Source organism: Microcaecilia unicolor, chromosome 2 (genome assembly GCF_901765095.1).
Source record: "Microcaecilia unicolor chromosome 2, aMicUni1.1, whole genome shotgun sequence".
Classification (NCBI taxonomy): Eukaryota; Metazoa; Chordata; class Amphibia; order Gymnophiona; family Siphonopidae; genus Microcaecilia; species Microcaecilia unicolor.
The window spans coordinates 257,285,336-257,297,476 of NC_044032.1; the positions used below are offsets into that span (position 1 = coordinate 257,285,336).

Sequence of the window (12,141 nt, forward strand, 5' to 3'; positions counted from 1 at the left end):
AGCTCCTTGTACAGTTCTGTAGTAGTTGGAAAATTCTCCTGATGTGTAGTGCTTATTAGAGTTAAAAATTGCACAGCCACTTCACACCAGTGCAGCAGGCAAAATAGGCAGCCCAGAGACAGTAGCAAGTGCTGAGATGAAACAGCTTTCCCGGTGCCGCGATTAAACCGCAGCCAAGTGTGATGTCACACGCCCCTGCACAGTTCTGCTGTAGTTGGAAAAGAAGGCACTAAACTTCTTGCCAAGGGGCGTCACTATGCAGCAAAAGATCCAAAGAATGCACATAGTGAGACAGTTCGCAGTAGACAAAAAAGGAGCCCCTCAAGAGAGGAGGAAGAACCTCAGAAGATAACAGCCCTCCCTTAGGTGTCAAAAAATGTACAAAAAAGAGAGAAACCCTTACCATGTGAGAGAACCTTTGTTCTGTAGTGCCCCGCTGCTTTCCTGGCAGTGCACCAGTAATGCTGGCTCCTCCCACAACCAAATGGCTTGGATTTGGTCATTTCTGAGATGGGCGTCCTTGGTTTCCATTATTGCCGAAAATCGGGGACGACCATCTCTAAGGTCAACCTAAATGCCAGCTAAGCTAGAATATTTCACTCCTGAGGCAGGTGCTTGCCGCTCTGAATCACAGGACTGCTTCGAGCCCATTCAGTCTTTTTGATATTTTGGACTCATCAGCTTTTGTTTCTTTAGTATTATCAATAAATTGTTTCCCTGGTTGGAATTACATTGGTTTCCACCCCCCCCCCCCCCCCCCCCCCCCCCACCAATTGTTTTTCTTTGTTCTTGTATTGTGCTTTGGGGGCAGTTGACATTACAGATTATTTAAAACTTCACACTGACACATTTATTTCATCTTTTATAAAAAGCTTTGTATTTCTCTATATAGTGAGAAGACTATTAGATGGGATAAGCCCTACCATTGATCACTCAAGTGAGTGACAGCTAGGTGTCTTTATGTTTGGCGTCATTACTTTTACGAGTCAGCCAATCATATGGATTCCGCGTTGTCTTTTTTTTTTGAGATGCAGTGATCAGAATTGCACACAGTATTTGAGGTGCAATTGCACCATAGACCGATACAAAGACATTATAGCATTCTCATTTTTGTTTACCATTTCTTTCCTAATAATTTCTAACATTCTATTTGCTTTCTTAGCTGCTGCTTCTGCTGCACATTGAGCAGAAGGTTTCAACGTATCATCAATGATGACACCTAGATCCTTTTCCTTGGCGGAACCTTGCATCACTTAGCTATAATTTGGGTTCCTCTTTCCCACATGCATCACTTTGCACTTTCTCAAGTTAAACGTCATCTGCCATTTGGATGCCTAGTCTCGTAAGGTCCTCTTGCGATTTTTCAAAATCCTCTTGTGATTTAACAACTTTGAATAACTTCATGTCATCAGCAAATTTAATTACTTCACTAGTTAGTCCCATCTTTAGATCATTTATAAATGTTAACAGCATAGACTCCTGAGGAACCCCACTATCTACTTTTTTTTTTTTTTTTTTTTTTTTCCATAGGAAATGGTCAGTATTCTCATTCTTCCCTTTTTCTTTACTATTTTTGAGTTGGTATGTAAAGTCTTAAAATTAAGAGGTGTATTCTTTCTGTACATTGAACACTTTGCTTTCTTGGAAGTACTGGAGTACTGTATATCGGTGATAACTGCCTTTATTGTTTGCTGTTTTACATTGGTTTGTATACTAAAAATACACCTTGTTTAAATTGGGAAAAAAATAATACTAATCATTTAACCCTACTCTTTATTTTTGTTTGTTTTCTACTTTTTAATCTGTTTTTAATTCACAATAGGATATTGCTTCCTATCTCATGACTTTCTAATTTCTTCAGGAGTCTTTCATGAAGTACTTTGTTAAACACCTTTTGAAAATCCAGATATACAATATCAATTGGCTCACGTTTATCCACATGTTTATTCACCCTTTCAAAGAACTGTGCTTGGTGAGACAAGATTTCCTTTGATTGAATCCATGTTGGCTTTGTCTCATTAATCCTTGCTTATGTATATGCTCTGTAATTTTGTTCTTTATAATACTCTCTATCATTTTACCCGGCACCAACGTTAGGTAACCGGTCTATAATTTCCCAGATCACCTATGGAACCTTTTTAAAAATTGGCGTTAAAACATTGGTCATCCTCCAATCTTCCGGTACCGTGTTTGATTTTAAAGATAAATTACATATCACTAACAATAGCTCTGCAAGTTCATTTTTCAATTCTGTCAGTACTCTGGGATGTATACCATCTGGTCCACGTGATTTGACATCTTCCAGGTTTATAAGATTTCTTTTCTTTGACTCATCAGCATTGAATACCATTTAAACGGACTGGACCCCTATGGCCCCTAGTGGGCTGAACACTGTGTAAGAGTGGAAAGCATTTTTGTGATCCTGTGGTGACGTTGAGTATGGTAATGGGAGACCCCTAATCTGTTTAAATTGGAGTCTCTTTAGTGTGTTCCACTGCTGGTTTTGCAAGTACCTCTGACGCATTTATTTGTAGTTGCAATTTTGTTAATGTCTCGGACTGGTTTAAGTCTTTTTTTTTTTTTTTTTTTTTAAACCCTGAAGAAGCTTGGATTGCGAAACAGGGACCTCCTGTCGGGATTTGTGAGATATTTTGATGGGCTATACCAGTGATGGCGAACCTTTCAGAGACCAAGTGCCCAAACATCAACCCAAAATCTAATTATTTATTGCAAAGTGCCGGTACTCATTATGGGCAGGGTCACCACCTATGACTCCACCCCTATGATAGCCACACCCCTTATACCAGCCATGGCGCATATAAACAGACATAATTGAAAATATTATACTAGTATAGGAGAAAAAAATAACATGATTTTTTTCATTATAAATCATTTCTATAAGCTGTTACAGCTCCAGTATACCCAGTGCAAATAAGACAGCAGATGTAAATTCTCAAATTGCACATATTCCAAACACTAAATGAAAATAAAATGATTTTTTCTACCTTTGTTGTCTGGTGATTTTGTTTTTCTATCCATATTGGTCCTAGTCACTGATTCTGCTGCTCTCTATCTGTTCTCTTAACTCCGTTTCCAGGGCTTCCTTTCCATTTATTTCTTTACTTTCCTCCTTTCTTCTTCATTTCTTGCCTCCATCCATGTCCAGCAACCCTCCTCTCCCCTCCAGACACAAATGTCCAGCCACCCTCCTTTCCAACCACCCATGTCTAGCCGGCCTCCCTCCCTCCCACCCAGCACGCAGCAGCACCACCCAGCACCAGGCCTACCTCCCGCCCTCCCTCCAACCAAACAAGCATCAGTCCTCCCTCCCTCCGAGCACCAGGGCCCCCCCCCTCTGAAATTTAAAAAGCATACTGGGTTAAGCTGGCAGCGGCAGCGAAAAGCATGTTCTTCGTTCGGCGCACCTTCCCTTCTGTCTCTCAAGCTCTTGTCCCGCCTATGAGGGCAGGACCAGAGCTTGAGAGACAAGGGAAGGCGCGCTGAGTGAAGAACACGCTTTTCGTTGCCGCTGCAACTGCCGACGCTGCCTTAACCCCGTACACTTTTTAAATTTCAGAGGAGGGGGGGCCCTGGTGCTGGGAGGGAGGGAGGACGGGCGGGGCGGCCTGATGCTTGTTTGGTTGGAAGAGGGAGGGAGCGAGGGCAGGCGGCCTGGTGCTTGGTGGGAGGGAGGGAGAGTGGGCGGAGCGGACCAGCGACGGCGTGCGCCAAGGGAGAGGGCTCTGTGTGCCCTCTCTGGCACGCGTGCCATAGGTTCGCCATCACTGGGCTATACCAAGATAAGTGCTGTAGAACTGTTTATGCATATTTGCAATGTGTAGCTATGTATTATTTTCAATGATGCTGTATCAGTAAATATATTGCTTTATAAGGATGTTTTCGGTCCAGAAAAAATAGTGGAGTTTTTTTTTATGACCGATTTTTGTGAGCCACCTATATTTTGAAGGCTTGCCTTACAGATAGGTGTGTCTCCTTTTTTACTGAGGTTTTTTTTTTTTCTCCACAGATAAATCTTTAAGCAATCTTTCTGACACAGACCACTCATGTACAATTATTATTTTTGGCTGGGTAATTGAAATCACCCATTCCATATCATCAAGCTGATCAATCCATAGACTGGTGGGTTGTGTCCATCTACCAGCAGGTGGAGATAGAGAGCAAACTTTTGCCTCCCTATATGTGGTCATGTGCTGCCGGAAACTCCTCAGTATGTTCTCTATCTCAGCAGGTGGTGGTCACACATCAGCAGCAGCTCTGGCTAGGCCTCCAAGCCTAATTTTTAGGTTTTGTTGAGTGCCTGGGGTTGAGGGCTCTTTTGAGCAAGTGCAAACCTGGTGGTGCCAGGTCCCTCCTTTTCTCCCCCCTCCCGCTGGCTCCGTTAAAAAAAAAAAAAAAAATTTGAACGGCCTTAAAGGCGTTTATTTCGACGTTTATTTAAGCGTCTATTGCAGCTACTCACTGAGACACCAGGTCGTTACGACTCGGAGCGGACAGCAGGTAATTTTTACCTTTTATAGCGGGCGGGGGTTCCCCGATTCTTCTCCTCGTGGCACATGGCGTCGGAGGGCGAGGGCGCAAAGGGTCGCTCCCCGGGTCGCTCGAGCGCTTCTAGAGGGGATGCGGGGGTCTTCAAGCCGGATTCGCCCTTGGTGGGTGACAGTTTCGCGACCGATGCATGTCCCGGTCCTTCCTCCGGCGTGGCGGTTTTTCCCGCCATAAACGCCCATCCCCCGCTCCTCGCCTCCGCCATCTTGGCCGGCCACGCGGCTCGGACAGCTTCTTCTTGGGCCGCCCTTGAGGTTGGAGACATTAATGCCATGAACGCCCTTAATTTGGGCGACGGCACAGAAGCGGCTAAAGTTAAGAGCCGTTCTTCCCGCGCGGCTCCTTCGCGGAGTTTCGCGCCGGACGCCATTTTGGATGCGCAGCATGTCTCTCCCCCGCTGTTGCGAGCGCCGGTTGAGAGAGCGCCTAGGGCTGTTGCCCAGGCTGCGGAAGTGCACAGTCTGGGGGGTTTCTCCCCCGAGTTTGTTTTGCTGCTGCATCGGGCCTTCCTCATGCACAACGCTGCCCCCGCTCCCTCCTCTGGTAAAGAGGTTGAGGTTCCCAGAGGTAAACGCCCTCGGGTTGATTCCCAGGCCTTGGAGGAATTTGTCTCCTCCGATGTAGATGAGGGCAGCGTGTCTGGGGTCTCCCAACGGTCCTTTGCGGATTCCTTGGAGGAGACGGATCCCCGCTCGGATGGAGCGGATGACCCCTCTGCAGCGCGGCTTTTTCACCCGGAGGATTTGCCCAACCTGTTGTTACAGGCCATGGACACTTTGAAGATTTCCTCTCCGGAGGACGTCTCTCCCTCAGCCCCTGTTGGCTCTGCCATTATGCTGGGGACGAAGCGCCCGCCTAGAACCTTCCACGTGCATGATGCCATGCACACCTTAATTTCGGCTCAATGGGATGTCCCAGAAGCGAGCCTTAAAGTGGCTAGGGCTATGTCCCGCCTCTATCCTTTGGCTGTGAGTGAACGTGAGGCCTATCTGTGGCCTACCGTGGATTCTTTAATCACTGCGGTGACTAAGAAAACGGCATTGCCGGTGGAAGGTGGCACGGCCCTAAAGGACGCCCAAGACAGGAGATTGGAGGCGGCCTTAAGGTCGTCCTTTGAGGCGGCTGCTTTAAGTTTGCAGGCCTCAGTTTGCGGCTCCTATGTGGCCAGGGCGTGCCTGACTATGGTGCAGCGGGCTTTCCCCTCGGATCATTCCTTGAGGGATGATTGGCCAGCCCTGGAATCGGGCCTGGCCTATTTGGCAGACTTGCTGTATGATGTCTTGAGAGCCTCAGCTAAAGGCATGGCTCAGACTGTCTCTGCGCGGCGGTGGCTTTGGCTGAAACATTGGTCTGCTGACCACGCCTCAAAATCCCGCCTGGCTAGATTGCCTTTTAAAGGCAAGCTGCTCTTTGGGGTCGAGCTGGACAAAATCGTGACTGATCTCGGCACGTCTAAGGGCAAGAAGTTACCGGAGGTCAGGGCTCGGGCTAGTGCTCGTCCCGGTACCTCCAGAGGACGGTTTCAGGAAGCCCGTCGGTACCGCCCGGGCAGGTCGGGTGCTTCTGCCCCCTCTTCCTTTAAGAGGAAGTTCTCCCCCAAGCAGCATTCCTTTCGCAGAGACCGCCGTCCCGGAGGTGCTCCCTCCGGTCCTCCCCCAGGGTCTCGTACCCAATGACGGGGTATTGGTCCACGCCCCAGTGCAGATTGGAGGACGGCTGTCCTCGTTTCTGGGCGAGTGGACCACAATAACTTCAGACGCTTGGGTGCTGGAAGTCATCAGAGACGGCTACAAGCTAGAGTTCTGCCGACCCTTAAGAGACGGGTTTGTACTCTCTCCCTGCAAGTCTCCGGTCAAAGCTGTGGCAGTGCAGCAGACTTTGGACAATCTGATCCGCCTGGGTGCGGTCGTTCCGGTGCCAGAAAGTCAGCTTGGCAAGGGGCGTTACTCCATTTACTTTGTGGTACCAAAGAAAGGAGGTTCTGTCCGGCCTATCCTCGACCTCAAAGGGGTCAATCGGGCCTTGAAAGTGCGGCACTTTCGCATGGAGACTCTCCGCTCTGTTATAGCGGCAGTGAAGGCAGGGGAGTACCTGGCATCCTTGGACATCAAGGAAGCGTACCTGCATATTCCCATCTGGCCTCCTCATCAACGCTTTCTGCGTTTTGCAGTCCTGGGCCGACACTTCCAGTTCAGAGCCCTCCCGTTCGGGTTGGCTACTGCTCCGCGGACCTTTTCCAAGGTAATGGTGGTCATAGCGGCCTTCCTGCGAAAGGAAGGAGTACAAGTCCATCCTTATCTGGACGACTGGTTGATCCGAGCCCCCTCTTATGCAGAGTGCGGCAGAGCTGTGGACCGGGTAGTTGCTCTTTTGAGCTCCCTGGGATGGATCATCAACTGGGAGAAGAGCCAGCTGCGCCCGACTCAGTCCCTGGAGTATCTGGGAGTTCGATTCGACACCCAAGTGGGCAGAGTGTTCCTGCCAGACAATCGGATTGTCAAGCTTCAGGCTCAGGTGGACCAGTTCCTAGTAGCCTCTCCTCTTCGGGCTTGGGACTATGTGCAGCTGTTGGGCTCTATGACGGCCACGATGGAAGTAGTGCCCTGGGCCAGGGCTCATATGAGACCACTACAACACTCTCTGCTGCAGCGCTGGACTCCGATGTCGGAGGATTATGCGGTGCGTCTTCCCTTGGATCCAGCAGTGCGCAAGGCGCTGAGCTGGTGGATGCAGACAGACAAGTTGTCTGCGGGAATGCCTCTGGTGTCCCCAGAGTGGATTGTCGTCACGACGGACGCCTCGTTATCGGGCTGGGGAGCCCACTGCTTGGGAAGGACAGCGCAGGGGCTCTGGTCTCCTGCAGAGGCAAAGTGGTCTATCAACCTCCTGGAACTCAGGGCCATTCGGTTGGCGCTTTTGGAGTTCATCCCGGTACTGGTGTTGAAGCCTGTACGGGTCCTGTCGGACAATGCCACGGCTGTGGCCTATGTCAACCGCCAGGGAGGTACCAAGAGCGCCCCTCTAGCCAAGGAAGCTATGAGTCTATGCCAGTGGGCGGAAGCGAACCTGGAACAGCTGTCAGCGGCCCACATTGCCGGAGTCATGAATGTCAAGGCGGACTTTCTCAGTCGCCATACCTTGGAGCCCGGAGAGTGGCAGCTATCTGCTCAGGCGTTCTTGGACATCACGAAGCGCTGGGGCCAGCCGAGCCTAGATCTGATGGCGTCATCGGCCAATTGCCAAGTGCCGCGCTTCTTCAGCAGAGGACGGGACCCTCGATCCCTGGGAGTAGATGCTCTTCTCCAACAATGGCCGACACAAGAGCTTCTCTATGTGTTCCCGCCCTGGCCCATGTTGGGCAGGGTACTAGACCGGGTGGCAAAGCATCCCGGCAGGATAATCCTGGTGGGTCCGGATTGGCCCAGGCGTCCCTGGTATGCGGACTTGATCAGGCTCTCAGTCGACGATCCTCTGCGGCTGCCAGTGGAGCAGGGCCTGTTACATCAGGGTCCCGTGGTGATGGAGGATCCCTCCCCCTTTGGTCTTACGGCCTGGCTATTGAGCGGCAGCGTCTGAGGAAGAAGGGCTTCTCAGACAAGGTCATCGCCACTATGCTGAGAGCGAGGAAACGCTCTACTTCTACTGCTTACGCCAGGGTTTGGCGTATCTTTGCAGCGTGGTGTGAAGCAGGCTCTCTTTCTCCTTTCACTGCTCCAATTTCTTCAGTGTTGGCGTTCCTGCAAGAAGGTCTGGACAAAGGCCTGTCGCTCAGTTCCCTTAAGGTCCAGGTAGCGGCTCTGGCTTGCTTCAGGGGCCGCCTGAAGGGTGTTTCCCTGGCTTCGCAGCCAGCTGTGGTGCGCTTTCTCAAGGGAGTTAATCACCTGCGCCCTCCTCTGCACTCAGTGGTGCCTGCGTGGAATCTCAACCTGGTGCTGAGAGCATTGCAGAAGCCGCCGTTTGAACCCTTGTCAAGGGCATCTCTGAAAGACCTGACGTTGAAAGCAGTCTTTTTGGTGGCTATCACTTCAGCCAGAAGAGTTTCCGAGCTCCAGGCGCTCTCATGTCGAGAGCCTTTTCTACAGTTCACTGAGGCAGGAGTGACTATTCGCACAGTGCCTTCCTTCCTGCCCAAGATTGTTTCTCGCTTCCATGTGAATCAGCAGCTATGTCTCCCTTCCTTTCGTAGGGAGGACTACCCAGAGGAGTACTCTGCTCTTAAATATCTGGATGTGAGACGAGTCATCATCAGATACTTGGAAGTGACCAATGATTTCCGGAAATCGGATCATCTGTTTGTCCTGTATTCAGGTCCTCGTAGGGGTCTGCAGGCTGCTAAGCCTACAGTGGCAAGATGGGTCAAGGAAGCCATTGCAGCGGCTTATGTGGCCGCGGGGAAGGTGCCGCCTATCCAGCTGAAGGCTCACTCTACAAGAGCTCAGGCGGCCTCGATGGCAGAGGCCGGTTCCGTCTCCTTGGAAGAGATATGCAAGGCGGCAACTTGGGCTTCGGCCCATACATTCTCCAAGCATTACCGCTTGACTGTGGCTGCTCGGGCGGAGGCCCGGTTTGGAGCTTCAGTGTTGCGGTCAGGGATTTCTATGTCCCGCCCTGGGTGAGTACTGCTTCGGTACATCCCACCAGTCTATGGATTGATCAGCTTGATGATATGGAAGGTAAAATTATGTATAATCATACCTGATAATTTTCTTTCCATTAATCATAGCTGATCAATCCATAGCCCCTCCCAGATATCTGTATTGTTTTTATTCTGGTTGCATTTCAGGTTCAAGTTTAGTCTTCAGTTACTTCAGAAAGACTTCGTGTTCAAGTTTTTTCACTTGGATTCTTCAAGAGTTAAGACGAGTTTGTGTTACAGTGAGCTGCTGCATTCCTCTCCCCTCCGTTTTACGGGGCTGGATTGAGACTTAAAATTCTGCCGGCACTCCCTCCCGCTTCGTGCGGCTGTAGGGCAGTTTTGTACCCCTCCCGCTTCGGCGGTGTTAGGGTCAGTCAGCTCCTCCCGCGGTTGCGGTTGCAGGATAAGCCAGATCCCCCCGCATCGGCGGGTGTGGTGTCCCTCCCCCGCTCCGCGGGGATGAGCTGGACGGATTCCCCTCCCCCACTTGTGTGGGGATGAGCTGGGTTAATTCCCCTCCCCGTTTCGGCGGTGGTGAGCTGGGCAGAGTGTCCCTTCGTGGGTGTAATTCTCTAAGTGCTGAGTCCTGCGGATGGAGCTTTGATATCGACATACTGAGGAGTTTCCGGCAGCACATGACCACATATAGGGAGGCAAAAGTTTGCTCTCTATCTCCACCTGCTGGTAGATGGACACAACCCACCAGTCTATGGATTGATCAGCTATGATTAATGGAAAGAAAATTATCAGGTATGATTATACATAATTTTACCTTATTATTGTGTTCCCCAGTTTGTTAGCCTCTCTAATTTCTGATAACACTTTTGCATCTGTCCATTCTGGTCAGGTGGACTGGAGTACATTATCACTATCCCTTCTCCTCTTTACATGTGGAATTTCTATCCATAGGGATTCCAAGATCGTGTTTTTGTGTCCTTCAGAACTTTGTCTGTTTGATTCAAGGCCCTCCTTGATGTGTAATGCTACCCCTCCACCGATTTGATGCACCCTATCACTGTGATATAATTTGTACTCTGGTATTATAGTGTCCCATTGGTTATCTTCCTTCCACCAGGTCTCAGATTATATATCTAACTCTCCCATCTTATTTCTTAGGCTTATGGCATTTGCATACAGACATTTCAATAATGTTTGTTCCAATTAAACACTTGCTCAGCAGTTGACAGTGACCGTTTGCAATCTTGAAAATCTGTCTGCTCTTTATTTAAAGACACCTGCAGGCATATTTTCAAAGCACTTAGCCTCCCAAAGTTCCATAGAAACCTATGGAACTTAGCCTCCCAAAGTGCTTTGAAAATAAGCCTGCTGGTCTACTATGGTCTCTCTTGCTACCTCGCTGTCAGGCTGCCCTGTCTTCCTTATTTTGGTGATATCTTTTAAAGATACCTTGTTCCAAACCATGCGCTTTTGAGCAACTGTCAACCTTTCCACAGCTTCTGGTTTAAAAGCTGCTCTATCTTCTTGCTTAAGGTCGTCTTTCCATTTCATTTGAATCGGACAATGTGTCTCCCAGCTTTTTCAAGGAAGGAGCATGACTATTTACTTTCAGAAGCTGGATTACCTTTTCATCCTGCATAGTGAGCAGCATAGGGATGTTGGCTTCCAAATCCTCATTGGCTCACTGGATCAAAGAGGCAATTATTTCAGCCTACTTCTTAAACCTGAAAGAGGTTCCAACTGTGTTAGAAGTGCACTCAGAGAGCCCAGGGAGTGTCCTGTGCAGAAGCTAGGGCAGGGTCACCAGTGGAGTTTTCTAATGCAGCTACCTTGCCCTCCCTGTGTTCCTTTATAAAGCACTACAGGTTGGATGTACAGGTGAAGGAAGAAGGGTGCTTTTGGAGGAGTAGCCCTCATGGGGCCATTCTCTTCCCACCCGGGACAGATGGATAAGGGAGGTGAAGTTTGGGTTTATCTGCCAGTTTCCTTTGAGTCTTGCTAGACCTGAATATATAGTGATGTGTGTTGCTTTTTCTAGGGTTATGGGTTCCCTCAATATTGAGTAGTTTCAGTTTTTGGAAGAAAAATTTGGGTTGTGGCCTGAACTACTTGAGGTAGTTTCTTTGTTATGTGTTTGGGGGTATTTGAACATCAGCTTTGACAAAAATATATTGGCAAGGGCCAGGCTGCACTAATCCTTGTACTGGTGATGTCACTGAAAAGTTAGGGTTTCTGCCTCTATCTGCGAGATGGGAAACACAACCTGCTGATCTGGACTGGTCTAGCATGTCTCAAGGAAAGGAAATATGCAGGTAAGCCCAAATTTCACCTATAGAAATAGAAAAACCTTTATAAAATTACTTCCATATGATCAATTTTTTCTACAAGGAAACTTTGGCAGAATTTATTATATATTTTGTGTTGATTTGATGGACTGTTGGAGGAGGAGGAGGAGTAAGATGGGTTTCTTAGCCAGAAGGGATAGAATGTCATTGTAATATCTTCCCAGTGTGACCATACTGTTTGTGCCTTTCTTTGACAGGGGCAGCTGCTGGAGCTGAGGACCCAAAACTATCAACTCTCTGATGAGGTTCGCAAGAACACCACTGGTAAAACTGACAAATGAAACAAAAACTAATACCAATTACTTAGGGTTCTTTTTTTAACATTTTTGAAATAACAGGAAAAATGGCAGGACCAGATGGATTTCTGTTGGAATTCTATAAGTTCATGCTTGTATCAAATCTACTTTATTAATCAGTTTTGAATAACATTTTGGAATTTGGACTCCTTCCCAAGACATTTATGCAGCCATTTCACCCTCATACATAGTAGTTAAGGAATCACTGCTTTGTAGTTCCTGTAGGCCAATCTTGCTGATCAGTATGGCACAGAGTTTTGTAAACGTATTTGTAAAATGGCTTAATACAATTGTATCTGTGCTTGTACACAAAGATCAGTGTGAATTTTTTAGAGGTACA

At 48.5% G+C, this 12,141-nt stretch overlaps 1 protein-coding gene across 4 annotated transcripts in view; it reads left to right on the top strand.

The window, feature by feature from the left end:
• GRIPAP1 (GRIP1 associated protein 1) overlaps window positions 1-12,141 on the top strand; it is a 253,480-nt gene that overhangs the window by 11,525 nt on the left and 229,814 nt on the right. For 3 of the 4 annotated variants that reach the window (XR_003941032.1, XM_030194003.1, XM_030194004.1), the window contains exon 2: window positions 11,703-11,769. Coding sequence is in view for 2 of the 4 variants with exons in the window: in XM_030194003.1 (XP_030049863.1) it covers window positions 11,703-11,769 (67 nt within the window). In the remaining 2 variants the exon portion in view is untranslated. The remainder of the gene's footprint in view (window positions 1-11,702; window positions 11,770-12,141) is intronic. The other variant, XM_030194005.1, reaches the window with a different exon arrangement.